The sequence below is a fragment of the Aegilops tauschii genome, chromosome 5 (genome assembly GCF_002575655.3).
Source record: "Aegilops tauschii subsp. strangulata cultivar AL8/78 chromosome 5, Aet v6.0, whole genome shotgun sequence".
NCBI classification, from domain to species: Eukaryota; Viridiplantae; Streptophyta; class Magnoliopsida; order Poales; family Poaceae; genus Aegilops; species Aegilops tauschii.
In genome coordinates this window covers 380639282-380658326 of record NC_053039.3, presented here as the reverse complement: position 1 = coordinate 380658326, position 19045 = coordinate 380639282, and the positions used below count along the sequence as shown (strand labels likewise).

The window sequence follows — 19045 nt, the reverse complement described above, 5'->3', positions numbered from 1 at the left end:
CCTTGCCTGCCTTCTTATCTACCAAATATTTAGAGTAGTACTGCTTCAGTGACCGTTCCTCTCATTACAGAAGCACTTAGTCTCGGGTTTGGGTTCAACCTTGGGATTCTTCACTAGAGCAGCAAATGATTTGCTGTTTCATGAAGTGTCCCTTTTGCCCTTGCCCTTCTAGAAACTAGTGGTTTTACTAACCATCAACAATTGATGCTCCTTCTTGATTTCTACTTTCGCGGTGTCAAACATCGCGAGTTGCTCAAGGATCATCATCTATCCTTGATATTTATAGTTCATCACGAAGCTCTAATAGCTTGGTGGTAGTGACTATGGAGAACCATCACTATCTCATCTAGAAGATTAACTCCCACTCGATTCTAGCGATTGTGGCACTCAGACAATCTGAGCACTCGCTCAACGATTGAGCTTTTCTCCCTTAGTCTGCAGGCTTAAAAAACTTGTCAGAGGTCTCATACCTCTTGACGTGGGCACTAGTCTGAAATCCCAATTTCAGTCTTCGGAACATCTCATATGTTCTGCGACATTTCAAAACCGTCTTTGGTGCCACAATTCTAAACCGTTAGCATTACACACTGAACTATCACGAGTTATCAAAACGTGTATGTCAGATGTTCCGCAACATCTACAGACGACGCTGAGGTTCAGCACACCGAGCGGTGCATTAAGGACATAAGCCTTCTGTGCAGCAATGAGGACAATCCTCAGTTTACGGACCCAGTCCGCATAATTGCTACTACCAACTTTCAACTAAATTTTCTCTAGGAACATATCTTAAACAGTAGAACTAAAGCGTATGACATAATTTGCAAAGACCTTTTTGACTACGTTCATGATAATGAAGTTCATCTGATTATGAACTCCCACTCAGATAGACATCCCTCTAGTCATCTAAGTGATACACGATCCGAGTCAAACTAGGCCGTGTCCGATCATCACGTGAGACGGACTAGTCATCATCGGTGAACATCTCCATGTTGATCGTATCTACTATACGACTCATGTTCGATCTTTCGATCTCTTGTGTTCCGAGGCCATGTCTGTACATGCTAGGCTCGTCAAGTCAACCTAAGTGTTTCGCATGTGTTCCGAGGCCATGTCTGTACATGCTAGGCTCGTCAACACCCGTTGTATTCGAACGTTAGAATCTATCACACCCGATCATCACGTGGTGCTTCGAAACAACGAACCTTCGCAACGGTGCACAGTTAGGGGGAACACGTCTCTTGAAATTTTAGTGAGGGATCATCTTACTTACTACCGTCGTTCTAAGCAAATAAGATGCATAACATGATAAACATCACATGCAATCAAATAGTGACATGATATGGCCAATATCATTTTGCTCCTTTGATCTCCATCTTCGGGGCACCATGATCATCTTTATCACCGGCATGACACCATGATCTCCATCATCATGATCTCCATCATTGTGTCTTCATGAAGTCGTCACGCCAACGATTACTTCTACTTCTATGGCTAACACGCTTAGCAATAAAGTAAAGTAATTTACATGGCGTTATTCAATGACACGCAGGTCATACAATAAATTAAGACAACTCCTATGGCTCCTGCCGGTTGTCATACTCATCGACATGCAAGTCGTGATTCCTATTACAAGAATATGATCAATCTCATACATCACATATATCATTCATCACATCTTCTGGCCATATCACATCACATAGCACATGCTGCAAAAACAAGTTAGACGTCCTCTAATTGTTGTTGCAAGTTTTTACGTGGCTTGTATAGGTTTCTAGCAAGAACGTTTCTTACCTACGTAAAACCACAACGTGATATGCCAATTTCTATTTACCCTTCATAAGGACCCTTTTCATCGAATCCGTTCCGACTAAAGTGGGAGAGACAGACACCCGCTAGCCACCTTATGCAACTAGTGCATGTCAGTCGGTGGAACCTGTCTCACGTAAGCGTACGTGTAAGGTCGGTCCGGGCCGCTTCATCCCACAATGCCGCCGAAACAAGATAAGACTAGTAGCGGCAAGAAGAATTGACAACATCGACGCCCACAACTACTTTGTGTTCTACTCGTGCATAGAAACTACGCATAAACCTGGCTCTGATACCACTGTTGGGGAACGTAGCAGAAATTCAAAATTTTCTACGCATCACCAAGATCAATCTATGGAGTTTACTAGCAACAAGAGGGAAGGAGTGCATCTACATACCCTTGTAGATCGCGAGCGGAAGCGTTCAAGAAAACGGGGTTGATGGAGTCGTACTCGTCGTGATCCAAATCACCGATGATCCTAGCGCCGAACGGACGGCACCTCCGCGTTCAACACACGTACGGAGCAGCGACGTCTCCTCCTTCTTGAACCAGCAAGGGGGAAGGAGAGGTTAATGGAGATCCAGCAGCACGACGGCGTGGTGGTGGAAGTAGCGGGATTCCAACAGGGCTTCGCCAAGCGCTGCGGGAGGAGGGAGATGTGTCACGGGAGGGAGAGGGAGGCGCCAGGGCTTAGGTGTTGCTGCCCTCCCTTCCCCCCCACTATATATAGGGCCAAGGGAGAGGGGGGGGCGCAGCCTTGCCCCTTCCTCCAAGGAAGGGTGCAGCCAGGGAGGAGTCCTTCCCCCCCAAGGCACCTCGGAGGTGCCTTCCCCCTTTAGGACTCTCCCTTTTGCTTATCTCTTGGCGCATGGGCCTCTTGGGGCTGGTGCCCTTGGCCCATATAGGCCAAGGCGCACCCCCTACAGCCCATATGCCCCCCCGGGGCTGGTGGACCCCCTTGGTGGACCCCCGGACCCCTTTCGGCACTCCCGGTACAATACCGATAAAGTGCGAAACTTTTCCGGCGACCAAAATAAGACTTCCCATATATAAATCTTTACCTCCGGACCATTCCGGAACTCCTCGTGACGTCCGGGATCTCATCCGGGACTCCGAACAACTTTCGGGTTACCGCATACTAATATCTCTATAACCCTAGCGTCACCGAACCTTAAGTGTGTAGACCCTACGGGTTCGGGAGCCATGCAGACATGACCGAGACGTTCTCCGGTCAATAACCAACAGCGGGATCTGGATACCCATGTTGGCTCCCACATGTTCCATGATGATCTCATCGGATGAACCACGATGTCGGGGATTCAATCAATCCCGTATGCAATTCCCTTTGTCTATCGGTATGTTACTTGCCCGAGATTCGATCGTCGGTATCCCTATACCTTGTTCAATCTCGTTACCGGCAAGTCTCTTTACTCGTTCCGTAACTCACATCATCCCGTGATCAACTCCTTGGTCACACTGTGCACATTATGATGATGTCCTACCGAGTGGGCCCAGAGATACCTCTCCGTTTACACGGAATGACAAATCCCAGTCTCGATTCGTGCCAACCCAACAAACACTTTCGGAGATACCTGTAGTGTACCTTTATAGCCACCCAGTTACGTTGTGACGTTTGGTACACCCAAAGCATTCCTACGGTATCCGGGAGTTGCACAATCTCATGGTCCAAGGAAATGATACTTGACATTAGAAAAGCTCTGAGCAAACGAACTACACGATCTTGTGCTAGGCTTAGGATTGGGTCTCGTCCATCACATCATTCTCCTAATGATGTGATCCCGTTATCAACAACATCCAATGTCCATGGTCAGGAAACCGTAACCATCTATTGATCAACGAGCTAGTCAACTAGAGGCTTACTAGGGACATGGTGTTGTCTATATATCCACACATGTATCTGAGTTTCCTATCAATACAATTCTAGCATGGATAATAAACGATTATCGTGAACAAGGAAATATAATAATAACCAATTTATTATTGCCTCTAGGGCATATTTCCAACAACTTGATGAGGTGATAGTCGCCCCTTCCGAACCGAAAAGTAGCGCAGCGCGGGAAGATGTTCCTGTGGTGCCTACACCGACTGGGGAGGAAGTTAATGATGATGATCATGAAGCTTCGGATCAAGTTACTGCTGAACTTCGAAGGTCCACAAGGACACGTTCCGCACCAGAGTGGTACGGCAACCCTGTCCTGGAAATCATGTTGTTAGACAACGGTGAACCTTCGAACTATGAAGAAGCGATGGCGGGCCGGATTCCGACAAATGGCTAGAAGCCATGAAATGAGATAGGATCCATGTATGAAAACGAGTATGGACTTTGACTGACTTGCCCGATGATCGGCGAGCCATAGAAAATAAATGGATCTTTAAGAAGAAGACAGACGCGGATGGTAATGTGACTATCTATAAGGCTCGACTTGTCGCTAAGGGTTATCGACAAGTTCAAGGGGTTGACTACGATGAGACTTTCTCACCCGTAGCGAAGCTGAAGTCCGTCCGAATCATGTTAGCAATTGCCGCATTCTATGATTATGAGATATGGCAAATGGACGTCAAAACGGCATTCCTTAACGGCCTACTTAAGGAAGAATTGTATATGATGCAGCCGGAAGGTTTTGTCGATCCTAAGAATGCTAACAAGGTATGCAAGCTCCAGCGCTCCATCTATGGACTGGTGCAAGCATCTCGGAGTTGGAACATTCGTTTTGATGAGATGATCAAAGCGTTTGGGTTTACACAGACTTATGGAGAAGCCTGTGTTTACAAAAAAGTGAGTGGGAGCTCTGTAGCATTTCTCTTATTATATGTGGATGACATACTATTGATGGGAAATGATATAGAATTCTTGGAAAGTATAAAGGCCTACTTGAATAAGTGTTTTTCAATGAAGGACCTTGGAGAAGCTGCTTATATATTAGGCATCAAGATCTATAGAGATAGATCAAGACGCCTCATTGGTCTTTCACAGAGTACGTACCTTGACAAGATATTGAAGAAGTTCAATATGGATCAGTCCAAGAAGGGGTTCTTGCCTGTATTGCAAGGTGTGCAATTGAGCACGGCTCAATGCCCGACCACGACAGAAGATAGAGAAAAGATGAGTGTCATCCCCTATGCCTCGGCCATAGGGTCTATTATGTATGCCATGCTGTGTACCAGACCTGATGTAAACCTTGCCGTAAGTTTGGTAGGAAGGTACCAAAGTAATCCCGGCATGGAACACTGGACAGCGGTCAAGAATATCCTGAAGTACCTGAAGAGGACTAAGGATATGTTTCTCGTTTATGGAGGTGACGAAGAGCTCGTCGTAAAGGGTTACGTCGACGCTAGCTTCGACACAGATCTGGATGACTCGAAGTCACAAACCGGATACGTGTATATTTTGAATGGAGGAGCAGTAAGTTGGTGCAGTTGCAAGCAAAGCGTCGTGGCGGGATCTACATGTGAAGCGGAGTACATGGCAGCCTCAGAGGCAGCGCAAGAAGCAATCTGGATGAAGGAGTTCATTATCGACTTAGGGGTGATTCCCAATGCGTCGGGCCCGATGACTCTCTTCTGTGACAACACTGGAGCTATTGCCCTTGCCAAGGAGCCCAGGTTTCACAGGAAGACCAGGCATATCAAGCGTCGCTTCAACTCCATTCGTGAAAGTGTTCAAAATGGAGACATAGATATTTGTAAAGTACATACGGACCTGAATGTAGCAGATCCGTTGACTAAACCTCTCCCTAGAGCAAAACATGATCAACACCAGAATGCTATGGGTGTTCGATTCATCACAATGTAACTAGATTATTGACTCTAGTGCAAGTGGGAGACTATTGGAAATATGCCCTAGAGGCAATAATAAATGGTTATTATTATATTTCTTTGTTCATGATAATTGTCTATTGTTCATGCTATAATTGTGTTATCCGGAAATCGTAATACATGTGTGAATATATAGACCACAACATGTCCCTAGTAAGCCTCTAGTTGACTAGCTCGTTGATCAACAGATAGTCATGGTTTCCTGACTATGGACATTGGATGTCATTGATAACGGGATCACATCATTAGGAGAATGGTGTGATGGACAAGACCCAATCCTAAGCATAGCATAAAAGATCATGTAGTTCGTTTGCTAGAGCTTTTCCAATGTCAAGTATCTTTTCCTTAGACCATGAGATCGTGTAACTCCCGGATGCCGCAGGAGTGCTTTGGGTGTACCCAACGTCACAACGTAACTGGGTGACTATAAAGGTACACTACGGGTATCTCTGAAAGTGTCTGTTGGGTTGACACGGATCGAGACTGGGATTTGTCACTCCGTATGACGGAGAGGTATCTCTGGGCCCACTCGGTAATGCATCATCATAATGAGCTCAATGTGACTAAGGAGTTAGCCACAGGATCATGCATTACGGTACGAGTAAAGTGACTTGCCGGTAACGAGATTGAACAAGGTATTGGGATACCGACATGTTGGAAATATGCCCTAGAGGCAATAATAAATAGGTTATTATTATATTTCCTTGTTCATGATAATCATTTATTATCCATGCTAAAATTGTATTGATAGGAAACTCAGATACATGTGTGGATACATAGAGAACACCATGTCCCTAGTAAGCCTCTAGTTGACTAGCTCGTTGATCAATAGATGGTTACGGTTTCCTGACCATGGACATTGGATGTCGTTGATAATGGGATCACATCATTAGGAGAATGATGTGATGGACAAGACCCAATTCTAAGCCTAGCACAAGATCGTGTAGTTCGTTTGCTAAGAGCTTTTCTAATGTCAAGTATCATTTCCTTAGACCATGAGATTGTGCAACTCTCGGATACCGTAGGAATGCTTTGGGTGTACCAAACGTCACAACGTAACTGGGTGGCTATAAAGGTGCACTACAGGTATCTCCGAAAGTGTCTGTTGGGTTGGCACGAATCGAGACTGGGATTTGTCACTCCGTGTAAACGGAGAGGTATCTCTGGGCCCACTCGGTAGGACATCATCATAATGTGCACAATGTGACCAAGGAGTTGATCACGGGATGATGTGAGTTATGGAACGAGTAAAGAGACTTGCCGGTAACGAGATTGAACAAGGTATCGGGATACCGACGATCAAATCTCGGGCAAGTAACATACCGATAGACAAAGGGAATTGCATACGGGATTGATTGAATCCTCGACATCGTGGTTCATCCGATGAGATCATCGAGGAGCATGTGGGAGCCAACATGGGTATCCAGATCCCGTTGTTGGTTATTGACCGGAGAGTCGTCTCGGTCATGTCTGCCTGTCTCCCGAACCCGTAGGGTCTACACACTTAAGGTTCGGTGACGCTAGGGTTATAGAGATATTAGTATGCGGTAACCCGAAAGTTGTTCGGAGTCCCGGATGAGATCCCGGACGTCACGAGGAGTTCCGGAATGGTCCGGAGGTAAAGATTTATATATGGGAAGTCTTATTTTGGTCGCCGGAAAAGTTTCGCACTTTATCGGTATTGTACCGGGAGTGCCGAAAGGGGTCCGGGGGTCCACCAAGGGGGTCCACCAGCCCCGGGGGGGCACATGGGCTGTAGGGGGTGCGCCTTGGCCTATATGGGCCAAGGGAACCAGCCCCAAGAGGCCCATGCGCCAAGAGATAAGATAAAAGGAGAGTCCTAAAGGGGGAAGGCACCTCCGAGGTGCCTTGGGGGGGAAGGACTCCTCCCTGGCCGCACCCTTCCTTGGAGGAAGGGCCAAGGCTGCGCCCCCCCTCTCCCTTGGCCCTATATATAGTGGGGGGAAGGGAGGGCAGCAATATCTAAGCCCTGGCGCCTCCCTCTCCCTCCCGTGACACCTATTCCTCCCCGCTTGCGCTTGGCGAAGCCCTGCCGGGATCCCGCTACTTCCACCACCACGCCGTCGTGCTGCTGGATCTCCATCAACCTCTCCTCCCCCTTGCTGGATCAAGAAGGAGGAGACGTCCCCGCTCCGTACGTGTGTTGAACGCGGAGGTGCCGTCCGTTCGGCGCTAGGATCATCGGTGATTTGGATCACGACGAGTACGACTCCATCAACCCCGTTCTCTTGAACGCTTCCGCTTGCGATCTACAAGGGTATGTAGATGCACTCCTTCCCTCTCGTTGCTAGTAAACTCCATAGATTGATCTTGGTGATGCGTAGAAAATTTTGAATTTCTGCTACGTTCCCCTACACGACAATCGAATCTCGGGCAAGTAACGTACCGATTGACAAAGGGAATTGTATACGGGATTGACTGAATCCTCGACATCGTGGTTCATCCGATGAGATCATCGTGGAACATGTGGGAGCCAACATGGGTATCCAGATCCCGCTGTTGGTTATTGACCGGAGAGTCGTCTCGGTCATGTCTGCATGTCTCCCGAACCCGTAGGGTCTACACACTTAAGGTTCGGTGACGCTAGAGTTGTAGAGATATTAGTATGCGGTTAACCGAAAGTTGTTCGGAGTCCCGGATGAGATCTCGGACGTCACGAGGAGTTCCGGAATGGTCCGGAGGTAAATATTTATATATGTGAAGTCCTATTTTGGCCACCGGAAAATGTTCGGGATTTTTTGGTATTGTACCGGGAAGGTTCTAGAAGGTTCTGAAGTGGGGCCCACCTGCATGGGGGGACCCACATGAACGTGGGTAGTGGGGGCAAGGCCCCACACCCCTGGTCAAGGCGCACCAAGATCCCACCTTAGAAGGAATAAGATCATATCCCGAAGGGATAAGATCAAGATCCCTAAAAAAGGGGGATAACAATCGGTGGGGAAAGGAAATGATGGGATTTCTTTTCCCCACCTTTGCCAATGCCCCAATGGACTTGGAGGGCAAGAAACCAGCCCCCTCCACCCCTATATATAGTGGGGAGGCGCATGGGAGCAGCACCCCAAGCCCTGGCGCCTCCCTCTCCCTCCCGTGACACCTCTTCCTCCTCCAGTAGCGCTTGGCGAAGCCCTGCTGGAATCCCGCTGCTTCCACCACCACGCCGTCGTGCTGCTGGATCTCCATCAACTTCTCCTTCCCCCTTGCTGGATCAAGAAGGAGGAGACGTCTTCCCCAACCGTACGTGTGTTGAACGCGGAGGTGCCGTCCGTTCGGCGCTCGGTCATCGGTGATTTGGATCACGGCGAGTACGACTCCATCAACCCCGTTCACTTGAACGCTTCCGCTCGCGATCTACAAGGGTATGTAGATGCACTCCTTTCCCCTCGTTGCTAGTATACTCCATAGATGGATCTTGGTGATGCGTAGGAAATTTTAAAATTCTGCTACGATCCCCAACAGAAATAACGGAGGGATTTGAGGACCTCCAGCTTGACCACCCTATCGGTGAAGGGGAGACTCGGCTGGGTTCTGCTCTGAAGACTCCATGCCTATGGCGGAAGGAGCTCATCAACCTTCCGAACTGGACGCCTCCGCCTCCTCCTCCTCCTCCTGCGAGTAAGGGCACTCCGCCTCCTCCTCCGGCGAGTGATCAGGGCACTCAACCTCCTTCTCCGGCGCGTGGCGGCACTCCGCCTCCTCCTCCGGCGAGTGATCAGGGCACTCAGCCTCCTTCTCCGGCGCGTGGCGGCACTCCGCCTCCTTCTCCGCCTGTGCCGGCGCGCCCGAGCAGCCAGCCTCCTCCTTCTCCGCCTCGTCAGCAAGGGTGGAAGAGACCCGCCGCCGCTCCGGCTACTCCGGCGTGTCATAGTCCTTCTCCTCCGCCTCGTAAGCAAGGAAAGAAGACAACCGTAGCCGCTCCATCTGCTCTGCCGGCGTCTAGCAGTACAGCCAGAGGCGGGAGGCAATACAGATTCGGTCCTTCTCTGAAGACTCCATAGAAGTTACCATACGAGAGGATCGAGGAGGAAACCACGAAGATCGTGCGAGCCGAAGTGACGAACTTCTTTGAATGGGTGAAAGCAAAGAAACATCCACCTCCGGAGGAGAAGGTAGATCCGGTGAAAGCAAAGCGCACTCTGGCTGCCTTGACAAAACCACCAAAGTCTCCGCCGAAAGGCAACTATGAGTGCATTATTGCAAAGACATTTGTCGAAGCAGAGCGGTCGGGAAGTATTGTCAGTGATCAAAGGTTAAAAGAACGACGAGCTGGGAAAAAAATTGCCCAGCTCGGCGAACAAGCGAACCAATCGTGCCCTCCCGCTCAAGGTGTCTAGCGACATCGTCGCTAATGATGCGAGGATGGTGCCCGGTTATAGCAATCTTGGAGATTACCTGCCCGACGATGTACATTATGATTTCTTGGAGGTGGACGAACACAAATACCATTACGGGAAGCCTCTCGTCACAGATGAAAGATCTCTAACAACGATGATGCGAAGATTACATGATTGGTACATGAAAACCTGTAGAGAGTCTGGGGGAGGAATACTTTGACGCTGAGAGTTAAAGAGGAGCATGACCTCGTTAGAATTGAACTGTTGAATGTTCCATTTGAGGAGTTCTTCCAGTTTTTCAATCAAAAGGCCCTCGATAAATCAACGGTCACTTGCTACTGTCTGTAAGTAGTACTACTTCTGTCATTAAGTCTCTCTATATAGGTCAGCTCTTTTATTGCATGTATTTATAATTATCCTCACTATATTATGCAGATTGAAGATCGCCGAATTGAAGAAAAGACAAATCGGTGATATTGGGTTCATTAACACAAATCTCATAGATGCAACTGAGGTTAAATATCATGCCAAAAATACCGAGGCCAACTTGCTACGATCGTTGGAATAAATGAAAACAAAGATATAATACTCTTTCCTTACAACTTCAAGTGAGTGTTACTGTCTTGTGCACATTCGGTTTCCCTTATTAGTCCAGGTTATAGTAATGTAATTGATGACTTATGCATGCGTGCGCAGCTTTCACTATATTCTCCTAGAGATTAAGCTTGAGCAGGGAGTAATAACCATCTTAGACTCGAGACGAAAAGATCCCCAGGACTATGCGGACATGACCCAAATGCTCGAGAAGTAAGTTAAATCGATCATTATCCACCATATCAGCAACTTTGTTCATTTCCTGATATCAAGTAATTGTTTTCTTTGTCTGGCAGGGTTTGGAGAAAATTCACCAAAAAAGCTCCGGGACTGCCGAAGAAGCTGCAATTTAGACACCCGAAAGTAAGTACTATAGTAGCATGTTCCGCGCATCTCCTAGTGATTCAAGCGCTAGTTTCATCAATACCATTTAGCATGCTTGCTTATCAGTTTGATTGACCTCTATTTCTTGTAAAGTGGTTGTGGCAGGAACAAGGGAATGATTTCTGTGGATACTATGTTTGCTAGTCCATCCGCCACATGACCTGTGAGCGGGGCTACTCTGACGAACAATATGAAGTGCGTAAGCAATAATATTCACAATTTTAGTTTATTACCATCATTTGTGTTGAGTTTCATTTATTCATATATATATGTATTGACCCCCTTCTTCAAATTAGATCTTTCGGATGCGGGATGAACTCCTACCACCAGATCGTATGCGAGCAATTCAAGAGGAATTGGCGGCATTCTTCCTTGACCACGTGATCACTGAAAACGGAGAATACTATGTGAACCCTGTGTTCATATATAATTAGGAGATTATATTGTAAGAGATAATTATTGTATATATGTAGCCGGTAGTGTCGGATAGATATACGAGAACTTGTTGTTCGACCAATCTCTCGGAGAAGGAGAGGTGGTCGATATCCCTTCTCTCTGTATGCATATGTTCATGACGATCTTCTGTTTCCTTCATTTGCTTACTAGCTAGCGTGTCTAGTCCTCTCTATACGTATATAGTACGTAGCGTCGACCAAGCACGGAGATAAGAGAGGGCACTTCTCTCTATTAATTAGCTAGCTAACACAATATATGAAACACCTAAATTAACCCCCGAAAACCCCCAACCCCCCCCCCCCCCCTTCAAAAAAAAAACAAAAACCCCAGCCCTAAAATGCTGACGCGTGGATGCCTATTGGTCCCGGTTAGTGCCACCAACCGGGACCAAAGGCCCTCCTGCCTGGGCTCGCCGCACCGGCCACGTGGAGGCCCATCTGTCCCGGTTCGTGTAAGAACCGGGACTAGGCTAGGGCATTAGTAACAACTCTTTAGTCCCGGTTCAACAACCGAGACAAAAGGCCCTTACCAACCGGGATAGATGACCCTTTTTTTACTAGCGTGAGATCTAGACAAGGCGACGTCAGATTTGGAACATCTCACCGCACGTGTTGCCATGGAGATGTGAGCCATTTCCTTCCCCGCGCGGTTAGTAAGTCGTGAATATTATAGTAATACAACATGCAAGTGCAGTCGGTACCGGTCTACACCTATCATGTGTAGTTCACAGGCCCGCGAGAAATGGGAACATGCATGTCTTTATTACCACAACACGTGTGTAAACAAGTCAATATGACGAGCTTACAATTCTGGCCTTGGCATGGGCAGTTGCGAAGTTGCAGGCTTCGCAATGAGTGTGTGCGCCATTTTCAACACTGGTCCCTTAGTCTTTGAAAAGGGAGTTGGATATTCTTTTTTTAGGGTAGAGGAGACACCGAAATTTTGGAAATATTGTGGTATTAATACTCTAGTCTTTAGTGGTAACCAAATAACATTGCGATAATTCTAAAAGCCATAATATTCTCTCAATGCATAGAAAAAATAAAGTTATCAAACATGCCTTAATGTTCTATTACCAAGTTGTTTCTCAGATGTCACAATTAATTAGCTTTTAGAACCATTCACAAATACATTTGAATGCTCACAAAGATTATTTTTTTGGCCCTCCTGTCGATATTTCCCAACACTATTCATCTAAGGTAGCACAGGCGTCGGAGGTTTGCTTGGTGCACATGAAGAGATTTACCTAGATTTAGGCCCTCCGATAGAGGTAGGTTCGCATGATACACATGAAGAGATTTACCTAGATTTAGGCCCTCTGATAGAGGTAATACCCTACTTGTGCTTGTCGTATGAAAACTAGGATTTATGTGCACAAGAAGTTTATCATAATATAATGTAGGGGTGCTTGCCTAGCCTAAAGGATGTGAGATTGTAAGGTCACCAATCCGCGGGGGAGGGACTGCCACACCTTATATAGGTGTTCGTGGCTAGGTTTACAACCCCGAGTCGGTTGGAGGTGTCCTGGTCTATGTGGAGTAGGAGAAACCTAGTCGGTACATGCCATCGCCACCGCCCAACCGCCAATATCTCCTTCTATGGCTGTTGGTACTGTTGTCGTTGCCCCCTCACACTTGGGCACCATGTCGCAGCCCCACACAATCTTCCATAGCAGAACGCCGCCCCCTCACTCCCCTTCCCGATGTTGCCACGCACATTGCACCATGCAACCTGACCCCGCCCCAGCCGGCTCCGAGCATATCAACTTCGAGTGTCATCGACCTAGCTAGATGGGTCGCCGCACTCCGCTACCCCAACCCGTCCCGCATCATTTTCCACCGTGCCCATTCTTGCATTCCATGTCATGCATCTCCGTGTTGCATGGCGCACTTTGCATTCCATGTCGTGCACCTCCATGTTGCATGTCGCGATGTGCGCACTTTGCAGTCCATGTCGTGCACCTCCGTGTTGCATGTCACGATGTGCGCGGTACCACCATGCCCTGGCCCCGGATGCAACATGAGGATGACATGTCGAGCAGGAGAGCAAAGGAGGAAGGGGATGAATGGAAGGAGCCACTGACTAAATAATCATGCACTTATATAGTGAAGTGCATGTGCTAAAAAAAATTAACATTTTTTTTGGTGTAGTTCACATCTTAACGTATTTCATCATGAAACTTCACTCACGTGTAGACTATATCCCTGTATAGGAATGTGCTTTTTATTTATTTCTAAAAAGTTGGGCACCGTTCAATAGCAATTTCTGGATATTAGAGTGCTTAAAATCAGACAACAGCAGCACATAAAGCCAGCATGAAGTCTGGTAGTGCATTTCTGGAGATGCTTAAAATCAGACAACAGCAGCACATAAAGCCAGCATGAAGTTTGGTAGTGCATTTCTGGAGATGCTCTAAGACAACAGCAGCACATAAAACCAGCATGAAGTCTGGTAATGCATTTCAAGTATTTAAAACATGGCAGACTGCTTAAAATCTGTTCAGAAAATCACACCATTGTTTCTGCTTAAGGCAAGGGCCGTGTTGCTGTCGGATTTCTTGGGCCAAGCAGCATTGTGCGCTGGACATATTGTAGAAACTAGAAACCTGAAAGTGCAATGTATAATGACAAGCAACTGATGGAGCAAAAGAGGCCATCCAATCCAAGGGATGAGGAGTCTCCTTGTACAAGTTGCAGAATCACTCGAGACGAAACGAAGTGCCCCAGAAAGCTAAGCTTAATGCTAGAGGCTCTCTTCCTTCTTGTCATAACCGTCACTGGAAGAAACGCCAGCAGCTGATGTACCCTGCCAAAAGTGAATATGGATCAGAATATCAAATACAAGAAGCGATCGCAACTTGGTCCCATGTGCTAACAGGCAGCATGCAGAATTCTGATGAAAAATAAGGAGACATATCAGATATCCTTGTTGTTCTTCTCTAAGAGGAAACAAGGACACAATGTTGCTAAATTTCAAGATGAGGAATCAAGACCAGAATAACACAGATGAAAATGAAAATTTGTGACGGACGATAACAATAATCTTCTAGGCTACTCACAGAATTCTTTGTTTTAGAACTTCATGCTTGTAACTTAATCTGCTGTTCATAGGTATATGGAATAGATCAATCTATCATCTCTCTCTCTTATAGTTACTTATCCACAACAACAACAACAAAACCTTCTGTCCCAAGCAAGTTGGGGTAGGCTAGAGATGAAACCTAACAAAAATCACTGAATAGTTACTTATGCACAACCAAAGTAAAATAATCCCATGCTCAATTAGCACAACTATGTTCATCGCTCAGCATGTACAAAATATTCCACCAAACATGAAACTGGAAATGCATGCAAGAAAATGGACAGACAGTAGGCTAAGTTGCTTAGTTCTGAAGATAAGTTAATAGGCTTCGTAATTACAGCAAATGAGACCAGTAGGCCACAACAGAAACAAGAAACAAGAACTATAAAGGTTGTTGCTGAAAAAATGGATAATTTAGAAGTTAGAACCCATGCAAAAGTTCACCTGATCCAACATTGTAATACCAGAGATGTTATCCATTGCCTGCTTCACGACCTATACGGAAGACAACTTTGTCAAATATGGCATATTTCACCAACAATAGTAAATAATGCTAGTACATCGACAAATGCAAGCACACTGTCACACTGTACCTTAATCATGTGTTTTATCTTACTTAAACGAGCCATTAACTTCTGCTGCTCCCAATTCTGCTCCCCACCCAATTAAGCCTCCGGATGGACAATGGCTATTAGATAATTGCAAGAAACTTGTTAACGCCATAGTTACAATGCACTTAAAATAATATTATGCATTTGGCCTCAGATAATTATTAATGTTTTGAACTAACACGGAAAAGGTGTGATAACATGCATTCTATCATTTGAGCAGAGAATTACCTGATCTGGATTATCTGGTTTGCGCTGCAACACCTGATTGAGTTCCGTGAGTACATGTTCTGCAATGTTATATTGCTTATTCTGCAAAAACTTGCACATTTTACTCGATGTTTCTGCGAGTTCCTACAAAATACTCCCTCCGTCCCATAATGTAAGACGTTTTTTGGCACTAGTGTAGTGTCAAAAAACGTCTTACATTATGGGACGGAGGGAGTAGCAAATTAGCAGTTTGTCAAATCTTAAAATAATAATAAATATTCATCAAGGCTTAATAACAACAGTCTGGCACACATACAAGTAAGTCATGCTCAAATTTGTGGATCTGGCTCCGCATATCCGCATCCTTGCCAAGCATACACTTCCATGTCTCCCACTTCTTCAATTCCCAGCCTTCCCGCTGTTTTGGTCTACGTACAATGCCTGCCTTCTTGTAGACATCTAAACGTACAAGTGACTTCACACAAATGTAGGATTGCATGTTGTACGGCTTGCGGGGACTGAAATCTAACAGGTGTACCCACTTACTCTGGTTAACATCAAAGTTCTCACCAAACAACTCACACGAACATACATTATTGCTGCAAAGTTGTGCGAGGATCCTATCCCTGTGGACAAAATGTGGCCCTGGAATATAATTTGGTGTGTGCTTAATATTGTACTTCTGACTCCACCTTTGTTGCTCTACCGTGTTGTCAAGTGTCCATATCTGCAACTCACCAAGAAGAGCTCTGGGATCATAACGACTTGTTTGAGCAGTTACTATACATATTTTCCCATCTATATCTCTGATCCAGAACTTACGAGGACCATAACGATCATGATCTTCACGTTCTGCCGGCAGTTGTATCTTCGCAAAACTTTCTTCCCTGAGATCAAAGGACATAACTGCATGCTGCCAGCTAGCTAACATGTCTTCAGTTAACCAATACATTTTGCCATCAACATTGACAACTCCAGAGTTTCTCACAATGATCAAGCTAAGAGCTTCTGGGGTTCGGATATCTTTCCATTTCTCATCACCAAGAGTGTAAACTTGAATGGTGCTGAACCTGTCTTTATTATGGGGGCGACCATCAACACAATCACCAAGGAAGTGTGTAATCTTGTATTCTTTTGTCACGGGATGATATCCAAAGCTGTAGAAAGAGAAGTGATCACCTTTAACATTCTTCGCAGGTTTCTCAAGATGGAGACATTCACCAGTTGCAAGGTTAGCTACCTTGATAGTTGATGTCTTTGTGTATAAGCCAAGGAGTCCATTGCATGAACCAAAAAGGAAATCATCAGGCCCAATCACTGGCACCGCACATGTCGATGGCGACCAGGCTTCGTCAATTAGGATAGCATCACTAGGGTAGGGCTCGCCTGAGACCGACTCTTGCTGGAAGAACAGAAGGACATCTCAGGGCGCACACTGAAGGTGTGATACGACAAACTGTGGATCACGGATGGAGTTGTGCCAGTGCTTGCAGACACTGACGCACCTCAACAAAGTGCTCACTGGAAGCCTCAAAAATATCCGCTCAATGAGGTCTTCTGGGAGACTGTTTATAATGCATTCCTCATTTCTTTGCTTCTTTGGTTTGATTTTCTCAGAAGCCATAGTAGCAAAATCTGGGCTCCCAAGGAGACCTAGGTACCGAATCCTTCTGCAAACACACATACAAAAAACAATAGGGCAAACTGCGTAAAGATTATGATTAACAGTAATTTGCTGGGAAGTGACATGAAGTTTAGGTAAAGTTTATGAGATGTTTAAGTTTATCTACTGAGAACAGGTAAAGAAAGAAATAAGTGGCGGGTCTGTAGCAAATATGGAGCTTTGTGTGGCCATTGACTAATAATTATACGCAAAATCATAAGCACATCAATATACATATGATTCCTAAAATGTTGAAAGATAAAGCTAGTTTAAAACTAAAGGCATGGTCAAGTACACACCACCACAACATGCCCTGACCGACTCTTTGCACAACAGAATGTGTGAATCAGCGCAACAACCATACAACATAGAAATAATTTACACCGAAGCATTGGACAGAACAAGCAAATAGTGCATCAGCGACAAAGAGAACCGGCCGTCGACAGCAATTTCTGCACCAATTATAAGTTTCAGGTAATACGCAGAACAGACAGACAGTAACATGTTTTCTGGGCGTAAATCTGGTAATTGCGCGCTCTCTAGTCTCCACCTATGCTGAGAAATGTGAGGGCAGCAAAAGAGGGGGTCGGAACTTACCGCCACCGAAGGCCGCCTCGCGTCGCCTCACTGGAGCCCGCGAGTCGCGAGGCCCCGCTTCGCCGGCAGAGGCTCCTCCCTCGCCGCAGCGGCAGCGCACGGGCGCTCTGTGTCTAGGGTTAGAGCCGGTTAACGGAGATTGGGGATTTTTTTTCGAGAGAGCACGGCTGCTTTTTTTTTTTTTTTTTTTGAGACAAAGAGCACGGCTGCGATCGGGCGGGCACTCGGCGAAGGGAAAGCGCACGGCCCAGCACCCAGCACCAGGGCCTGAGTGGCCGCCGGGGAAGGAAGCAAAGGACCCACGAGGCCTTTTTCCTTCGGGAAACAGGACACTCCCCACTGGTGGTTAGGCCCGGAAAGGGTCCGTCTGGGAGAGAGGAAGCATTACATTACATATTTTTGTTGTTGATTATAAAAAAAACATATTTTTGTTGAAAATTTTGATAGTATTTAAATGCCATTGTTTGGAAGTTTTTCAGGTTCAGGATTCAGAAGTTCTTTTTTTCCCCGAAAGGTGAGAGCTTGCTTTCTTGTAAAGATATGCATGGATTAATAATAATAAAGTTTGTAAGGAGAAATAATTGTAAGATAGGGGAAGTCATTCATCTATAGGAATGGCCATACTATTATGCTTACATTTCAAGATAAGCTAATTTGCTTATTTAAATATGGCAGAAGAAACTACTACAGGTAACGAAAACTAGCGAACTAAAGATGAAAGGCATCATATGTAAACATCTACCATCATCTATCTAGCACTTCTTATCATGTCGACAACGCTACAAATCACCCGAGTTATAGCTTCGTAGTCATGGTAAACTCATATTTTGTTAGTCAACTTTTTGGGCAGGATTAGGCTAAAAAACTCGAAGTGGCCTTATATATTTGGACGGAGGGTCCGAAGGAGTACCTTCCATTGGCGCATCTACAAACGATAGAGGTTTGCTGACCAATATGTTTATACCTGTATTCCCTTCTCTTCTTGCTCATTGTTATGTTCACTTTTGTAATATGTAGTTGTTCTCTTTTATTTCTTGTGCACGCATCGCCATTCAGTGTGTCATATCCTGGCCTGCATTAGCAGTTGTTGCATGTCTACTGCTTCTACCTGACTACAGGTGCAAGTTGGCATCAATGCCGGTGATCTGAACTTTCTTCTCGGGTTAGGCATTTAAGGGTGAATTTTATTTTACCTTGCAAAGCGAAATGTCTGGGAAGAAGAGGTCTTGAAAATGTTGCTTGTCTAGAGATTTTGCGAGGAGATGTGGAGCAGAGTTATGGCAGGGCGCGGAGCCTGATCCTAGCCTAGGATCGCCATCTATGTTATGGAGCTTTAGGAGTGGCACTTTTTTCAGTTTGATTGTTACTGCATCATCCACTCCGTTCAGAAAATCGTTTAATGTTATGTTGCCGATCAGAGGTCACAACTACCGGAGGTTTTAGTACTGCTTTAAAA

At 45.9% G+C, this 19045-nt stretch overlaps 1 protein-coding gene across 2 annotated transcripts; it reads right to left on the bottom strand.

Moving 5' to 3' along the window:
• Positions 1-13858: 13858 nt before the first annotated feature.
• On the bottom strand, positions 13859-17777 carry LOC109755013 (uncharacterized). 2 transcript variants are annotated; one of them, XM_073500438.1, is made up of 7 exons: positions 17590-17777; positions 16570-16999; positions 15646-16486; positions 15351-15541; positions 15105-15199; positions 14956-15006; positions 13859-14235 (listed from the first exon to the last, which is right to left on the bottom strand). In XM_073500438.1, exons 2-5 carry the CDS (start codon positions 16632-16634, stop codon positions 15124-15126), a joined length of 1173 nt encoding a protein of 390 aa, XP_073356539.1. In that variant the 5' UTR covers positions 16635-16999; positions 17590-17777; the 3' UTR covers positions 13859-14235; positions 14956-15006; positions 15105-15123. The 2 variants fall into 2 exon arrangements, with proteins under 2 accessions (XP_073356539.1, XP_073356540.1); XM_073500439.1 differs by lacking the exon at positions 17590-17777 and having other exon boundaries at positions 15646-15788; positions 15876-16486; positions 16570-16916.
• Between the last annotated feature and the right edge of the window lie 1268 nt (positions 17778-19045).

Excerpts from the sequence above, each read along its gene's own strand:
- LOC109755013 (XM_073500438.1), bottom strand. The coding sequence starts at position 16,634 with ATGATTTCCTTTTTGGTTCATGCAATGGACTCCTTGGCTTATACACAA. Across the intron at positions 16,487-16,569 it reads CAAAGACATCAACTATCAAG|CTTTGGATATCATCCCGTGA; the intron begins GTAGCTAACCTT and ends CTCTTTCTACAG. Across the intron at positions 15,542-15,645 it reads AATTTGAGCATGACTTACTT|ACGTTTTTTGACACTACACT; the intron begins GTATGTGTGCCA and ends CCATAATGTAAG.